General features: G+C 43.9%; 2 protein-coding genes and 1 pseudogene across 7 annotated transcripts in view; 1 reads left to right on the top strand and 2 right to left on the bottom strand.

The window, feature by feature from the left end:
• Positions 1–232, bottom strand: part of LOC139536723 (matrix metalloproteinase-28-like) — a 26,260-nt pseudogene extending 26,028 nt beyond the window's left edge.
• LOC139538063 (mitochondrial fission factor-like) lies at positions 123–14,182 on the top strand. 2 transcript variants are annotated; one of them, XM_071340012.1, is made up of 7 exons: positions 123–333; positions 583–716; positions 949–1,040; positions 3,179–3,355; positions 3,967–4,041; positions 4,182–4,260; positions 10,517–14,182. In XM_071340012.1, exons 1-7 carry the CDS (start codon positions 123–125, stop codon positions 10,646–10,648), a joined length of 900 nt encoding a protein of 299 aa, XP_071196113.1. In that variant the 3' UTR covers positions 10,649–14,182. The 2 variants fall into 2 exon arrangements, with proteins under 2 accessions (XP_071196113.1, XP_071196114.1); XM_071340013.1 differs by lacking the exon at positions 10,517–14,182 and adding an exon at positions 4,472–10,399.
• LOC139538061 (angiomotin-like) overlaps positions 13,048–17,743 on the bottom strand; it is a 54,755-nt gene continuing 50,059 nt past the window's right edge. For all 5 annotated transcript variants that reach the window (XM_071340008.1, XM_071340007.1, XM_071340011.1 and 2 more), the window contains one exon: positions 13,048–17,743. In XM_071340008.1, the coding sequence (XP_071196109.1) occupies positions 17,625–17,743 (119 nt within the window). In that variant the 3' untranslated portion in view covers positions 13,048–17,624.

Raw genomic sequence — 17,743 nt, 5'->3', positions numbered from 1 at the left:
TCAGCTAGCTAACTCCATCCAACAATAGTATTACAGTGGTAGTATAATCTTTTCAGAGATGTACTGTGATTTCAAAAGTTGTGACACATTTTTTACTTACCACAGCAGCGGTTCGTGCTACTATGGCCTCTTCGGGATTTCGGGGTGACGTTTCCCAGGTGCGTGGCGGCCGTGACCCCGTCTTCTCTGAGGCCATCAACCAGAAGATGCGTGTCCCAGACCGGCTGAGAGTGGGGCCAGGCATGGGACAGGGAGGGGAAGAGGCGAGGCAGGGGCGTGCTGAGCGTCCCGCTTCCTATAGCATGCACATCCCAGACAGGCTGTCTCTCACAGGTGGGTGCATGTCTGGTCTGTAGGTAGGCCTATTAATAAATACAAAACGGGAGGTATTTTATGTGTCTTAAGTTAGAAGTGGAGTTGGGATAGAATGGAGACAGGTCAGAAGAACAACTCCTTTAGCCACTTTACAATGCTGGATATAAAGCTCTTTAGATTTTATCAAGATTTGAGTCTGAGCAGTCATGGGATCTTTGTGTAAGTTCCTTTCATATCTGTGTTCTGATACCTCTGACTTACTAATAGATGCCCCGGATATGAGCCCCCGTCCACTGTTCACGTCATCCAAGCACAACTCAGCCCTCCCCCTGGGGCTTGCATGGGAGGCACAGCAGCAAGGTGCCTGGGACAGAGACCCCTACATGAGGGAACCAGTGCAGGTATGTGAGACTGCAGACTTTTTGTTTGGGAACAAGTTGTCTGACAATAATTGGATGAGTGTAGTGTGACTGATGCATGCAGTGTTAAGCCATTGCTCAGAGTATCATTCTTCAGAGCTGTTTAAATGATTCAATATGCAGACACCACCTGGGTTGAAACATTACCAGCCACTTCCATCTGGTCCTACCCTCACCATCTAACTCATGTTACTCTTTCTCTCTCCTATGACAGAGTCCCCTGCGGAGGTCCTACAGTGACCAGGCTTTTGGCAGGAGTGACCCTGACACCCCCACCTCCAAACAGGCACTGCACACCCCCACCTTGTAAGTACAAGACACATTGGATTAAACACTAATTAACTCTTTCTGGGAAGCCTGTGATTGTCACTATAACAATCCAGCTCTTTCCTTGGACCAGCGAGGGGGATTACATGTCCAACGCTTCCTGATAAGCGGAGAAAAAAAGCTCCCAAAACACATGGTGCCTAATGTTTTCAGAACACTTCACTTTAAAACACAACGTTTGTTGGTTTTTATCACCTTGTGTACGAAACAACTTGGCTGTATGTAAGCATAGTAGCATTATTTTTACCCTTGTTCAGTCTTTCAGCACAACGCTTGCCTGCCCTTTCAAACCTGGAACCTTTCAGAAAGGCACAAAGGAAAAGTTGCATTGTCGGCTTGGGACACTCTAAATTCTATTAACATAGCCCATACTGCTATGTCCTCCTCCTTTTGAGTTGTGTTTCCAGCGGAGGGAGACAAACATTGGTTCCTCTCATCTCTCTCCTTATACAGTTGAAGTCGGAAGTTTACATACACTTAGGTTTAAAGTCATTAAAACTCGTTCTTCAACCACTCCACACATTTCTTGTTAACAAACTATAGTTTTGGCAAGTGGCTTAGGACATCTACTTTGTGCATGACACAAGTCATTTTTCCAACAATTGTTTATAGATTATTTCACTTATAATTCTCTGTATCACAATTCTAGTGGGTCAGAAGTTTACATGCACTAAGTTGACTGTGCCTTTAAACAGCTTGGAAAATTCCAGAAAATTGTCATGGATTTAGAAGCTTCTGATAGGCTAATTGACATCATTTGAGTCAATTGGAGGTGTAGCTGTGGATGTATTTCAAGGTCTACCTTCAAACTCAGTCCCTCTTTGCTTGACATCATAGGAAAATCAAAAGAAATCAGCCAAGACCTCAGAAGAAAAATTGTAGACCTCCACAAGTCTGGTTCATCCTTGGGAGCAATTTCCAAATGCCAGAAGGTACCACGTTCATCTGTACAAATAATACTACACAAGAATAAACACCATGGAACCACGCTGCGTCATACCGCTCAGGAAGGAGACGCGTTCTGTCTCCTAGAGATAACTATATCCACAGTAAAACGAGTCCTATATCGACATAACCTGAAAAGCTGCTCAGCAAGGAAGAAGCCACTGCTCCAAAACCGCTATAAAAAAGCCAGACTACGGTTTGCAACTGCACATGGGGACAAAGATTGTACTTTTTGGAGAAATGTCCTCTGGTCTGATGAAACAAAAATAGAAATGTTTGGCCATTTATTATGACCATCATTATGTTTAGAGAAAAAAGGGGGAGGCTTGGGGTGTGGCAGCATGTTGTGGGGGTGCTTTGCTGCAGGAGGGACTAGTGGACTTCACAAAATATATGGCATCATGAGGAAGGACAATTATGTGGATATATTGAAGCAACATCTCAAGATATCAGTCAGGAAGTTAAAGCTTGGTCACAAATGGGTCTTCCAAATGGACAATGACCCCAAGCATACTTCCAAAGCTGTTGCAAAATGGCTTAAGGACAACAAAGTCAAGGTATTGGAGTGGCCATCACAAAGCCCTGACCTAAATCCCATAGAAAATTTGTGGGCAGAACTGAAAAAGTGTGTGTGAGCAAGGAGACCTACAAACCTGAATCAGTTACACCAGCTCTGTCAGGAGCAATTGGCCAAAATTCGCCCAACTTATTGTGGGAAGCTTGTGGAAGGCTACCCGAAACATTTGACCCAGGTTAAACAATTTAAAAAGGCAATGCTACCAAATACTAATTGAGTGCATGTAAACTTCTGACCCACTGGGAATGTGATGAAAGAAATAAAAGCTGAAAGAAATCCTCTCTACTGTTATTCTGACATTTTCACATTCTTAAAATAAAGTGGTGATCCTAACTGACCTAAGACAAGGAATTTCTTTAAAAAAAACTGAGTATAAATGTATTTGGCTAAGGTGTATGTAAACTTCCGACTTCAACTGTATGTAGGTTATATTTGAGGCAGCGTGAAGCCAGGCAGACGGTCAGTCATGTGAGTCAATTGAAGTTATGTGGCGTATGTGGCCTTGTCACTATGCTTGGTAACAGTTGTGCCCCTCTTTGTCTAACCTCTGTCTTTTGTGGTGACCCTATCCACCCCTCCCTCGTGGCTGTTATAGTCGTGGCGGTGCAGGATGCCCCCCTAAGCGCTCCGCTGCTGCTGCAAACCCCATGCCCCTGGGGCTCCCTGCCATCCCACCCAGCCACCTGTCCCCAACGACCATGCTACAGGCCGCCAAGGAACTGGGCCAGCAGGCCTCACAGCGCCTCCTGCAGACTGTCACACAGAAATACAGGTTAGGGGCTAGGGGCAACTCCTACCTTCTCCGTCCTGAATAACCCCTGCCTACCCACTCCTACATCTTAACAAATGGCACCTAACCTCCTTCCATTCCTTCCTTGCTTTGGCTTGCATGTCTCTCCTTACACTACTAATTCAAATTTTCTTTGCAAGGCTTTTTCTTCAAGATATGGATTATGTCTCAAAGCCTTTGCTTCGAGATAAGGATACATTATTTTCTTCATGATAACTTCCATTACTCACAACCTTTGTTGAATCATAGTGTTAATCAATTACTGACTAATCCTTTACCTTGATGAACTGTCCCGAAGCACTCTAAACTCTGCTTGTCACTTCTCCCTGCTTATCTCTTGCTTCGGGTAGTAGTTTCCAGTAGGCACAGATCTTGGATCAGCTCACCCTCCCATAATACTAACCTCAGCCTTTACAGACAACGGAAAACTGACCTTAGATCAGCATCCATGGGGCAACTTCATCCTACTACTGCTTTATGCTGGCTTTTGTTGTCTTCTGGTTGCTTTTTCCTCTTTCTGGATCCCTCCCTGTTGTTCCTCTGCCTTGATTTGAAGGCCCCTTTGCAGACTGTGGTCTCTCCCTGGTTTAAAGGTTCAGTTATCCTGAACACCCGACGACTGCTGTGGTCGAGGCACCCCCTGTGTACGTTGAACCAGCCAGGAAAAGGTGATAAGTTCTGGCAAGCCATTTACTGTTATTGGGTGTGTACCGGGGTTCGAAGAAACCCTAATTTCAGAAGCCTAAAGTATTTAAGTGTGGTGTGTGCATGCGCCATTTACATGTATACCTGTGTGTGTGGTTGGCAGTGTCATGCAGGACTCCTGGATGAGCCCAGATGATGAGGGAAGTGCCGCAGCTGTGGAGTTCATCGTACTCAGGAGACAGGTAATCAGGCTAATTACCCCTTTACTGTTAGTGTTGCCGTACTCTTTGGTTCTGTCCATGCCGCCAGGTTGTGTAGCCAGTGTTTTACCAGTAGATGGAGCCAGAAGCCATATCTTCTATATTTTCTTCTGGCCATTGTCGAGGCACTAATATTGCTTGTGTTATGGATACTTGTATGTTGTATTTATGTAAGTTGTCTTTTCTCAAACAGGCTCAGAAATCGAGGCCATCTTTACACTACGCCAAATGCTGTGTTAAAAATAATCGGTTACTTACAGTATAATGAGTAAGATGGCACCGACAGACATGGCAGCTCTGCTTCTAGCTCCTCAGCAACTTTGCAGTATTTTGTTTTTGTGTGTGTTATTTCTTACACTATTAGCCCAGAATGTTTTTTGTGTTATTACATACAGCCGGAAAGAACTCTTGGGTATCAGAGCGGCGGTAACTCGCCAGCATTACGATCAGGAATACGACTTTCCCGATTTGGATCCTTTGTTTGCACAAAGCAATTGAACTTATCCCAGTGGCTGCTCCAAGACGCTGCTGGCGGTGAAGAGGTAATCGGAGTAGACTTCTCGTACAACTCGGGAGGGGGGCACACCATCCACTGCTTCCGAGTATATTACTCGCTAATGTTCAGTCTCTGGACAATAAAGTAGACGAGCTCAGGGCGAGGATCTCCTTCCAGAGAGACATCAGGGACTGTGACATACTTTGTTTCACGGTATCATGGCTCTCTCCGGATATACTGTCTCCGTCCCTACAGCCAGCTAGGTTCTCGGTACACCGCGCAGACAGGAATAAAGAACTATCCGGGAAGATTGGCGGTGGTGTGTTTCATGATTAACCACTCATGGTGTGATTTGTGATAACGTACAGAAACTCAAGTCCTTTTGTTTACGAAACCTAGAATACCTCACAATCAAATGCTGACGGTATTACATCTCAAGAGAATTCTCTTCGGTTATAGTCACAGCTGTGTATATTCCCCCTCAAGACGATACCACGACAGCCCTCAAGGAACTACACTGGACTTCATGCAAACTGGAAAGCACATATCCTGAGGCCGCATTTATTGTAGCTGGGGATTTTAACAAACCAAATGAGGAAAACGCTACCAAAGTTCAATCAATACATTGACTGCAGTCCTTGTGCTGGGAAAACACTTGACCACTGCTATTCTCTCTTCCGGGATGCCTACAAGGCCCTCCCTTCGGCAAATCAGTTCACGACTCCATTTTGCTCCTCCCTTCCTATAGGCAGAAACTCAAACAGGAAGTACCTGTGCTAAGGACTATTCAACGCTGGTCTGACCAATCGGAATCCATGCTTCAAGATTGTTTTGATCACGTGGACTGGGATATGTTATGGGTAGCCTCGGATAATATCGTTGAGTTATACACGGACACGGTGACAGAGTTCATTAGGAAGTGTATAGGGGATGTTGTTCCCACTCTGACGACTAAAACCTACCCAAACTAGAAACCGTGGATAGATGGCAGATTTCGCACGAAGCTGAAAGCGCGAACCACCGCATTTAACCATGGCAAGGTGACTGGGAATATGGACGAATACAAACAGTGTAGTTATTCCCTCCATAAGGCAATCAAACAGGCAAAACATCAGTACAGAGACCAAGTGGAGTCGCAGTTCAACGGCTGACACGAGACGTATGTGGCAGGGTCTACAGACAATCACGGATTACAAAGGGAAAACCAGCCATGTCGCAGACACCGACGTCTTGCTCCCAGACAAGCTGAACACCTTCTTCGCCCGCTTTGAGGATAACACGGTGCCATCGACGCGGCCTGCTCCCAGGGACTGTGGGCTCTCATTCTCCTGGCCGACATGAGTAAGACATTAAGCCTGTTAACACTCGCAAGGCTGTGTGTTAACAGGCTCTCGCTCTCACCAGACGGCATCCCTAGCCGCGTTCTCAGAGCATGCGCAGGCCAGCTGGCTGGAGTGTTTACGGACATATTCAATCTCTCCCTATCCCAGTCTGCTGTCCCCACTTGCTTCAAGATGTCCACCATTGTTCCTGTACCCAAGAAAGCAAAAGTAACTGAACTGACTATCACCCCATAGCACCCACTTCTGTCATCATGAAGTGCTTTGAGAGGCTAGTTAAGGATCATATGACCTCTACCTTACCTGACACTCTAGACCCACTTCAATTTGCTTACCGCCCCAATAGATCTACAGACGATGCAATCGCCATTGAACTGTACACTGCCTTATCCGACCTGGACAAGAGGAATACCTATGTAAGAATGCTGTTCATTGACTAGCTCAGCCTTCAACACTATAGTACCCTCCAAGCTTATCAAGCTCGGAGCCCTGGGTCTGAACCCTGCCCTGTGCAACTGAGACCTGGACTTCCTGAAGGTCTGCCCCCAGGTGGTGAAGGTAGGAAACAACATCTCCACTTCACTGATCCTCAACACAGGGGCACCACAAGGGTGTGTACTCAGCCCCCTCCTATACCCCCTGTTCACCCATGACTGTGTGGCCACACACAATCCTCCAACTCGATCATTAAGTTTGCAGACAACACAACCATAGTTTGCCTGATTACCAACAATGACGAGACAGCCTACAGGGAGGAGATGAGGGCCCTGGCGGAGTGGTGCCAGGAAAATAACCTCTCCCTCAACGTCAACAAACGAAGGAGCTGATCATGGACTTCAGGATAAAGCAGAGGGAGCACGCCCCTATCCACATTGACGGTACCGCAGTGAAGGTGGAAAGCTTCAAGTTCCTCGGCGTACACATCACTGACAATCGAAATGGTCCACCCACACAGACAGTGTGGTGAAGAAGGCACAACAGCACCTCTTCAATCTCAGGAGGCTGAAAAAATTTGGCTTGGCCCCTAAGACCCTCACAAACTTTTACAGATGCATAATTGAGAGCATTCTGTCGGGCTGTATCACCACCTGGTACGGCAACTGCACCAATCGCAATCTCAGGGCTCTCCAGAGGGTGGTGCGGTCTGCCCAGCGCATCACCTGGGGCACACTCCCTGCCTTCCAGGACACCTACTACACCCGATGTCACAGGAAGGTCAAAAAGATCATCAAGGACATCAACCACCCGATCCACAGCCTGTTCACCCCGCTATCATGAAGGCGAGGTCAGTACAGGGCATCAAAGCTGGGGCCGAGAGACAGAAGCTGTTTTTCAATCTCAAGGCCATCAGACTTTTAAATAGCCATCACTAGCCGGCTACCACCCGGTTACTCAACCCTGCACCTTAGAGGCTGCTGCCCTATATACATAGACATGGAATCACAGGTCACTGTAATAATGGAACACTTGTCACTTTAATAATGTTTACATAGTAATTTCATATGTATATACTGTATTCTATTCTACTGTATTTTAGTCAATGCCACTCCGACAATGCTCATCCTAATATTCATATATTTCTTAATTCCATTTTACTTTTAGATTTTTGTGTATTGTTGTGACTTGTTAGATATTATTTTATAAGAATCATTGACCTCATCCCGTCGGTTGAGGATGCCTGGTTGTTCTTTAAAAGTAATTTCCTCACCATCTTAAATAAGCATGCCCCTTTCAAAAAATGTAGAACTAAGAACAGATATAGCCCTTGGTTCACTCCAGACCTGACTGCCCTCAACCAGCACAAAAACATCTTGTGGCGGACTGCACTAGCATCGAGTAGTCCCCGCGATATGCAACTTTTCAGGGAAGTCAGGAACCAGTACACGCAGTCAGTTAGGAAAGCAAAGGCTAGCTTTTCCAAACAGAAATTTGCATCCTGTAGCTCTAACTCCAAAAAGTTTTGGGACACTAAAGTCCATGGAGAATAAGAGCACCTCCTCCCAGCTGCCCACTGCACTGAGGCAAGGCAACACTGTCACCACGGATAAATCCACGATAATATAGAATTTCAGTAAGCATTTCTCTACGGCTGGCCATGCTTTCCTCCTGGCTACCCCAACCCCGGCCAACAGCTCCGCAACCCCCGCAGCTACTTGCCCAAGCCTCCCCAGCTTCTCCTTCACCCAAATCCAGATAGCAGATGTTCTGAAAGAGCTGCAAAACCTGGACCCATACAAATCAGCTGGGCTAATCTGGACCCTCTCTTTCTAAAATGATCTGCCACCATTATGAAAGATTGGAAAGCTGCCGCGGTCATCCCCCTCTTCAAAGGGGGTGACACTAGACCCAAACTGTTACAGACCTATATCCATCCTACCCTGCCTTTCGAAAGTCTTCGAAAGCCAAGTTAATAAACAGATCACTGACCATTTTGAATCCCACCATACCTTCTCTGCTGTGCAATCAGGTTTCCGAGCTGGTCACGGGTGCTCCTCAGCCATGCTCAAGGTCCTAAAAACGATATCATAACCTCCATCGATAAAAGACAGTACTGTGCAGCCGTCTTCATCGACCTGGCCAAGGCTTTCGACTCTGTCAATCACCGTATTCTTATCGGCAGACTCAACAGCCTTGGTTTCTCAAATTACTGCCTCGCCTGGTTCAACAACTACTTCTCAGAAAGAGTTCAGTGTGTCAAATCGGAGGGCCTGTTTTCCGGACCTCTGGCAGTCTCTATGGGGGTGCCACAGTGTTCAATTCTCGGGCCGACTCTTTTCTCTGTATATATCAACGATGTCGCTCTTGCTGCGGGTGATTTTCCTGATCCACCTCTACGCAGACGACACCATTCTGTATACATCTGGCCCTTCTTTGGACACTGTGTTAACAAACCTCCAAACGAGCTTCAATGCCATACAACACTCCTTCCGTGGCCTCCAACTGCTCTTAAACGCTAGTAAATGCATGCTCTTCAACCGTTCGCTGCCCGCACCCACCTGCCCGACTAGCATCACTACTCGGACGGTTCTGACTTTGAGTATGTGGACAACTACAAATACCTAGGTGTCTGGCTTGACTGTAAACTCTCCTTCCAGACTCACATTAAGCATCTCCAATCCAAAATTACATCTAGAATCGGCTTCCTATTTCGCAACAAAGCCTCCTTCACTCACGCCACCAAACATACCCTCGTAAAACTGACCAACCTACTAATCCTCGACTTCGGCGATGTCATTTACAATATAGCCTCCAACACTACTCAAAGACTGCATCCAGTTATCACAGTGCCATCAGTTTTGTCACCAAAGCCCCATATACCACCCACCACTGCGACCTGTACGCTCTTGTCGGCTGGCCCTCGCTACATATTCGTCGCCAGACCCACTGGCTCCAAGTCATCTATAAGTCTTTGCTAGGTAAAGCTCCGCCTTATCTCAGCTCACTGGTCACGATAACAACACCCACCCGTAGCACGCGCTCCAGCAGGTATATCTCACTGGTCATCCCCAAAGCCAACACCTCGTTTGGCCGCTTTTCTTTCCAGTTCTCTGCTGCCAATGACTGGAACGAATTGCAAAAATCTCTGAAGTTGGAGACTTATATTTCCCTCACTCAACTTTAAACATCAGCTAACCGATTGCTGCATCTGTACACAGCCCATCTGTAAATAGTCCATCCAATCTACCTACCTCATCCCCATATTGTTTTTATTTACTTTTTTGCTGTTATGTACACCAGTATTTCTACTTGCACATCTATCATTCCAGTGTTCATTTGCTAAATTGTAATTACTTTGCTACTATGGCCTATTTATTGCGTTCCCTCCTCACGTCATTTGCACACACTGTATATACTTTTTTCCCCTATTGTGTTATTGACTGTACGTTTGTTTATTCCATGTGTAACTCTGTGTTGTTTGTGTCGCACTGCTTTGCTTTATCTTGGCCAGGTCGCAGTTGTAAATGAGAACTTGCCTACCTGGTTAAATAAAGGTGTTTTTTAAATTTTTTTATGGAACTTCCATCTCATATTGCTCAAATTAACAGCAAACCTGGTTTCCAAAAACACCTTGTGGCACAACGCCTCTCCCCTATTTGACCTATATAGTTTGTGTGTATGCATTGATATGTAGGCTATGTGTGCCTTTTTAAAAATCTGTAGTTCTGTCTTTGAGCTGTTATTGTCTAATGATGTTCTGTATTATGTTTCGTGTGGACTCCAGGAAGAGTAGCTGCTGCTTTTGCAACAGCTCATGGGGATCCTAATAAAATACCAAATATTACTGCACTATTGGGACTAGGAACACAAGCATTTCGCTACACCCGCAATACAATCTGTAAATATGTGTATGTGACCAATAAGATTTGATTATAACAGATCAGCACCGTTCTCTCGTGTCCAGGTGGTAAAGATGAGTCGTCGTCTGGCGGGTCTAGAAAGGCAGAATGCTGAATGCAGACAGACGGAGCTGGTGCTCTTCTCCCTGCTCATTTCTGCCTGCCTGCTCAACGGATGGCTCTGGATACGCAGATAACAGACACACACGTCATTCAAACAGCCCACTCATCTGCACTACAACCCTAGGTCCACTCCAACCAGCTACTTTGCTCAACTCCGCATTATACATCCACTCAGCTGGGTATTCCAGTGCACTTATTTACACACACATGTTGGTGTTAGATGCTGAGCACCTATTGTTTAAAATGGCATCTCATCTCCTTTATTTCAAGGCCAGGGGAGGAAAGGAAACTGTTTGGACCACTTAAGTAGGGAAAGTTCATCCATTTTTACATGTGGCCTTATTTTCACTCTTTCTGTTCTTGTAGTTGATTCCCAAACTTTGAAATGTTTTATTTGTTTCCTTACAGAGAAAATTGGTTGTCATCACTTGCCATTGACTATAATGCAATATCCAAATATGTCTAAAGCATATTGGAAAACACTCCACATTACATAAGAATCCCATTCTGAATGTCTCTTTACTCAGTTTAAAAAAAAAGTCCACTGTGCCATAAATCCATGTTTGAATGGTTCTGTTTACAACAAAAATATGGATTTATTGGGACAGTGAAATAAATAAATATTGAGAGCAGAAACATAATTTGGAATGGGATATGAAATGTCAATTTTCCCTTAACGAAAAGTATATAATAAACAAACTGGGTATCAACTACAAACACAGAAAGTGAAAATAAGTAATTTAAATGTAAAAATCGGTGAACTTCCCCTTTAAGTAGGGAGTGAGGGTGTTGAGAGTTAGTGTGCAAAGGTAAAAAAATTAATTAAAAAAAAGAATGTATTGTCAAGGTGGATGCTGGCCAATTTCAACATAATCAGGGATTGATTCATGCTTAAAGGATTGGCTGTCTGTGACCTGGACAGCTAGTGTTTACCACGGCTGGAGGAGGTGATGGTGTTACTGCAGAAGCGCTGCTACATTCTGGTGGCTAGGTTGGATAATCAGATTCACGTCATAGGTCTGTCAAAACACAACTTGTGTATACTTTTAACATTTGAATGTAGTTGGTAGTCTCTTCCCATAGCCACTGTATCTGGGGGTGGATCGCCACAAGTCAGTTGGTAACAGGTCTGAAGTATCTAGTAAACTATTATGGCATGATTTACTTGGAACTCTTCAGACCTAAAGAAGCCTAAATTGTAATCAGTTGCAGACAGTACATAGGTAATAAGGTTCTTCTGTAAGACCTACACTATATATACAAAAGTATGTGGACACCCCTTCAAACTATTTCAGCCACACCCGTTGCTGTCAGGTGTATAGACGGACAGACGTAAAAATCGTCAGTCCTCGGTTGCAACACTCACTACTGAGTTAAAAACTGCCTCTGGAAGCAACATCAACACAATTAAATGGGTTTCCATGGCCAAGCAGCCACACAAGCCTAAGATCACCATGCGCAATGCCAAGCGTCAGCTGGAGTGGTGTAAAGCTCGCCGCCATTGGACTCTGGAGCAGTGGAAACGCGTTCTATGGAGTGATGAATCACATTTCACCATCTGGCAGACCGACGGACTAATCTGGGTCTGGCGGATGCCAGGAGAACGCTACCTGCCCGACTGCATAGTGCCAACTGTAAAGTTTGGAGTAATAGTCTGGGGCTGTTTTTCATGGTTCGGGCTAGGCCCCTTAGTTCCAGTGAAGGGAAATCTTAACGCTAAAACATACAATGACATTCTAGACAATTCTATGCTTCCAACTTTGTGGCAACAGTTTGGGGAAGGCCCTTTCCTGTTTCAGCATGACAATGCCCGCGTGCACAAAGCGAGGTCCATACAGAAATGGTTTGTGGAAGAACTTGACTGGCCTGCATTGAGCCCTGACCAACCACATCGAACACCTTTGGAATTAATTGGAACGCCGACTGCGAGCCAGGCCTAATCGCCCAACATCAGTGCCTGACCTCTAATGCCTGAATGGAAGAACGTCCCTGCAGCAATGTTCCAACATCTAGTGGAAAGCTCTCCCAGAAGAACGGAGGCTGTTATTGCAGCAAAGGGGGACCAACTCCATATTAATGCCCATGATTTTGAAATGAAATGTTTGACGAGCAGGTGCACACATACTTTTAGTCATGTAGTGTATATTTAATCAAGACTTCAATGGCTTGGAACGTAAGTTTATCCAATGAAATTATATATGCAGTCATGTTTTTCACAGAAGTCAAATTATGTTAATCACAATGAATGTACATGTTGCACTAATTTATTGCATGGGCTTTATTTTTCAATTTTTGAAGTTGCACAGGCTTTTCTTGTACATGTATTTAATAAATTAGATTTGATATAATGTTGAGTGAGGTTTGTGTTGTCTGTTGGGTCTTTCAACTGCTTGAACCTTAGTCTAGACCACCCAATTTAAATCAATGTGTAGTATACATTCCAATAGAGCATAATGCACAGAACGAACATGAGTCGCATTGTATATTTATTTATTTAAAAAATTAAATTAATTCTAAACCAAGAGAACTCACTTTCTGAAACATTTGGAAAGTCATTATTTGGAACATTGTCAAGAGAACATCATAGTGAAACCACACAGAAACGGCATGAGATGATTTTTGTAAAAAAACAACAATCTTGATTAGAATTAATTTAATTCAACATGAATGGCGATTGTACAGCAGCGTCTATTGTATGGACTTTGTGAAAATGCACCAAAATACTAGAAGACCTTGCATCTTTAAAGATAGTTGGTGAGTTTACCAGTACCATCTGCAACTTGATTGATCACAAACATTAATACAAAGTTGGATGAGAATCATTCCCATCACCACACTGATAAGGCAGGTCTGCAGGCACTTATTGCTCACTTTGTGACTTAAACATGTAAATGTTAAACACTTGTAATATGAGAACTTGTGAAATTGTCTGTTGTTTAACAGTTATGGATACAGCACATCTTTTTTGGCTCCTGGCTCAGAACACAGAGGGCCTTATGATTTAGGGTTGAAATTTGAAGCAAGACTCAAGGACTGGCCTGAACAGATTAAGTGGAATACCTTTGCTTTAAGAGTTGAATTAATTTAAGTATAAATAACATATTCTGAAGCTTCAGGTACAGGCTGGTACAGTCCCTGATAATGGGGACTTTGAAATGTCCATATGACTGTCAGTCATACCACGAGAGAACATTTAATGCTCTCCCAGTAAGTTGAATATTAAAATCTATTGGCCTTTTGAAAATGTAACCATTGAACATTTTCGATTTACATACGGTAAAACAGCAAGTGCAACTGATATCCATCCAAATGAGCCTAGGCAGGGATGGATTACCGAACGGGCACGCAGGGCATGTGCCCCCCACTTCCCCAAAAAACTAAAAATACATTTGGGGGGTTGGTGCCCCATGAGGTCAGGGGGACCCCAAATAGTATATGGTAGCAAAATGTGTAGAATAGCAGGAAATTTGCTTTAAAACGGCAAAATCTTCCCAGCCTCATGGCAAAATGTGAACAAAAGCATGAGATAAGCTATAAAACAGCAAAAAAAAATCTCTGCCCCATGGCAAAAAGTGTAGAATTGCAGGAAATTAGCTTTAAAACTGCAACATTTTTTATTAGCCTCATGACAAATGTGTAGAATAGCATTATAAATGCCCGGAGGTCGGTGCCCCAAATGCGGTAGTCTGGCCTGAGCCTCAGCTGAAGTGTAACAGCAAATTTTATTTTATTTTTAGCATTCAACCTGTCCCCACTCCCAGGGTCCATTGTCTATCCTGGACAGCCAACTTGACACTAGACAGGGAGAAAATGCCCCCTGTGCTGCAAATGTTACATTTTCAAAAACTGGAAATGTGCTTTTCATTCAGTTACAACACTGACATAGTTCTCTTAAACACTGGCCTACTAGCATCAGCCAGGTTGAAGATATGTAGATATGAGGGGACAGTTTGTTTGAGCAGGGGAAGTTCAAGTTCAACTTTTTTTTCTTTTTTTAATGCCCCCCTTGTAAACTTTTGAAACTACAGACAATAGTGGGTTCAAGCCAGGTGACCAGTTGGTGGAATGTTTATTTGGTCCCATATTTTTGGCTTTGGATTGGAAATGTTCACAACTGCTACCTAGATTGTGATGTGGGTGAATATTTCAAAGTCACTGTTAAAAAGTTGCTGACGTGATATATTATATGATCGTTGTCTGTAAAACGAGTTATAGATAAACCTATTCTGTTACCTTTGGTCAAAAGCAAGGGACGTGCAGTTATGAAACTGCAGTTATGAAACTGTCTTGGATTTCAACTGCTAACACTATTTTATCACCACATAGGCTGCACACAGCCAGACCAATTCTGTCAAAAGACCAATTAATGGAAAAAGATCAGAATTGGTCTGCTTTTAAACACAGCCATATAGTGTCATATACAGTGCATTCGGAAAGTAGTCAGATCCCTTCCCCTTTTCAAAATGTTGTTACGTTACAGCCTTATTCTAAAATTGATTAAATAAAACTTTTTCCTCATCAAGACACATACATTATAATGACAAATTTTTGCAAATCTAATAAACCTAAAAAACAAATACCTTATTTACATAAGTATTCAGACCCTTTGCTGAAACTCTAAATTGAGCTCAGGTGCATCCTGTTTCCATTGATCATCCTTCAGATGTTTCTACAACTTGATTGGAGTCCACCTGTGATAAATTCGATTGATTGGACATGATTTGGAAAGGCACACACATGTCTATATAAGGTCCCACAGTTGACAGTGCATGTCTGAGCAAAAACCAAGCCATGAGGTCAAAGGAATTGTCGTTAGAGCGCCGAGACAGGATTGTGTCGAGACACAGATCTGGGGAAGGGTACCAAAACATTTCTGCAGCATTGAAGGTCCCCAAGAACACAGTGGCCTCCATCATTCTGATATGGAAGAAGTTTGGAACCACCAAGACTCTTCCTAGAGCTGGCCGCCTGGCAAAACTGAGCAATCGAGGGAGAAGGGCCTTGGCCAGGGAGGTGACCAAGAACGCGATGGTCACTCTGACAGAGATCCAGAGTTCCTCTGTGGAGATGGGAGAACCTTCCAAAAGGACAACCATCTCAGCAGCACTACCATTCAGGCCTTTATGGGAGAGTGGCCAGACGGAAGCCACTCTTCAGTAAAAGGCACATGACAGCCTGCTTGGAGCTTGCCAAAAGGCACCTAAATGACTCTCAGACCATGAGAAACAAGATTCTCTAGTCTGATGAAACCAAGATTGAACTATTTGGCTGAATGCCAAGTGTCACGTCTGGAGGAAACCTGGCACCATCCCTACGGTGAAGCATGGTGGTGGCAGCATCATACTGTGGGGAAGTTTTTCAGCGGCAGGGACTGGGAGACTAGTCAGGATCGAGGGAAAGATGAATGGCTCAAAGTAGAGAGAGATCCTTAATGAAAACCTGTTCCAGAGCTCTCAGGACCTCAGACTGGGGGGAAGGTTTACCTTTCAACAGAACAACGACCCTAAGCACACAGCCAAGACAATGCAGGTGTGGCTTCGGGACAAGTCTCTGAATGTCCTTGAGTGGCCCAGCCAGAGCCCGGACTTGAACCCGATCAGAGGGACCTGAAAATAGCTGTGCAGCGACGCTCCCCATCCAACCTGACAGAGCTTGAGAGGATCTGCAGAGAAGAATGGGAGAAACTCCTCAAATATAGGTGTGCGAAGCTTGTAGCATCATACCCAAGACAACTCGAGACTGTAATCGCTGCCGAAGGTGCTTCAACAAAGTACTGAGTAAAGGGTCTGAATACTTATGTAAATGTAATATTTTTAAAAAAATATCCCGAAAATCTCTAAAAACCTGTTTTTACTTTGTCATTATGCAGTATTGTGTGCAAATTGATGAGGGAAAAAAACAATTTAATCCATTTTAGAATAAGGCTGTAATGTAATTTTTTGGTGAAAAAGTCAAGGGGTCTGAATACTTTCAAATGCTCTGTATATACACAATGCCAATCAAGCTTGTAAATTAGAAGGACGGGTAATTACCAGAATGTCTGATCGTTGCATAAACTAGAAGTTAAAATCCCAACGGACTATTTTAGGCCTAAAATAATTTGAAGCAAGTCTGGGCGGAAGACCCTAACCAAACCCAGCTAGACTGGAATGAATTACACTTAACAGGTATGGTGGAGAACCTTATAACTGAAGCATAGGCACATTGGTTAACACCAAACCTCTTCTACTGTACTTCAAAGAGACTGACCCCATCCAGTGGGGTCACACATGCAGCACATTGGACCACAGTAGAAAGGTGTGATTCTCACTCCCCTATGTTCTCCACTGTGACATGTGAGGCTGGGCCCCCAATACTTTAAAGAGTGCATTGTGGTCCTTGGCTGGCAGTGCCATGTAACTGAATGGCTTCTAAAAACCTATTCCATTCGGTTCAGTTAAATGATACACATGCCATACACACAGTATCTAAAATCAGTATTTACAGGTTAAAATAATGTTTTGTAGTTTACAATATATCTTTGATTACCCAAGTGCCACATCTAACATTGCTAAATAATGTACTACCACACATAAATAAGAATACCTAAGTCAGACTAAATGTTAAAAAATAACGTTTTGAAACACACTCAGAAAAATAAGTAGTGCAATAAATGCAATGAATGGTAGCCAATAAATTTGGTCCAAGGGGGCTAGTTAACCAATAGCCTCCAGCAACACTGTACAAGAGAGTTAACTGATCATTCTGATGACACTAAAACCTCCCGACTCAAACTGTACGTGGTATTAATTAAAACACGGTATTGTTCATTAAAAACACATCTAGAAAAATAGTGCATTTTAACACACCCTAGTTAAACACCAGACATCTATTTAAACACCAAACATATATTTTTTTTAAATGAAAAGAAGTAATCCTTCACCTATTTTGAAAGTGTGTGTATGAAGGTGTTTAGTGTGTGAGTGTGTTGATAGAGCACAAACACACATTGTCCTCCCGTCCTGTCCTGTGACCTATAGAGGCCACGGTTCAGAGGTCAGGGGTTGAGGTTCAGATGAGGACCTCCACCATGTCGTTGTCCAACTCCTGTTGGGAGGCTGATGGGGGCTGGGGGTGGGACTGCACAGGGGCGCGCCTCTCCAGGGTACTGCTATGGAACACAGGCACAT

Source organism: Salvelinus alpinus, chromosome 13 (genome assembly GCF_045679555.1).
Source record: "Salvelinus alpinus chromosome 13, SLU_Salpinus.1, whole genome shotgun sequence".
Lineage (NCBI taxonomy): Eukaryota > Metazoa > Chordata > Actinopteri > Salmoniformes > Salmonidae > Salvelinus > Salvelinus alpinus.
Note: the sequence above shows the minus strand (reverse complement) of the source record. Positions and strands in the feature narration are given on the sequence as shown.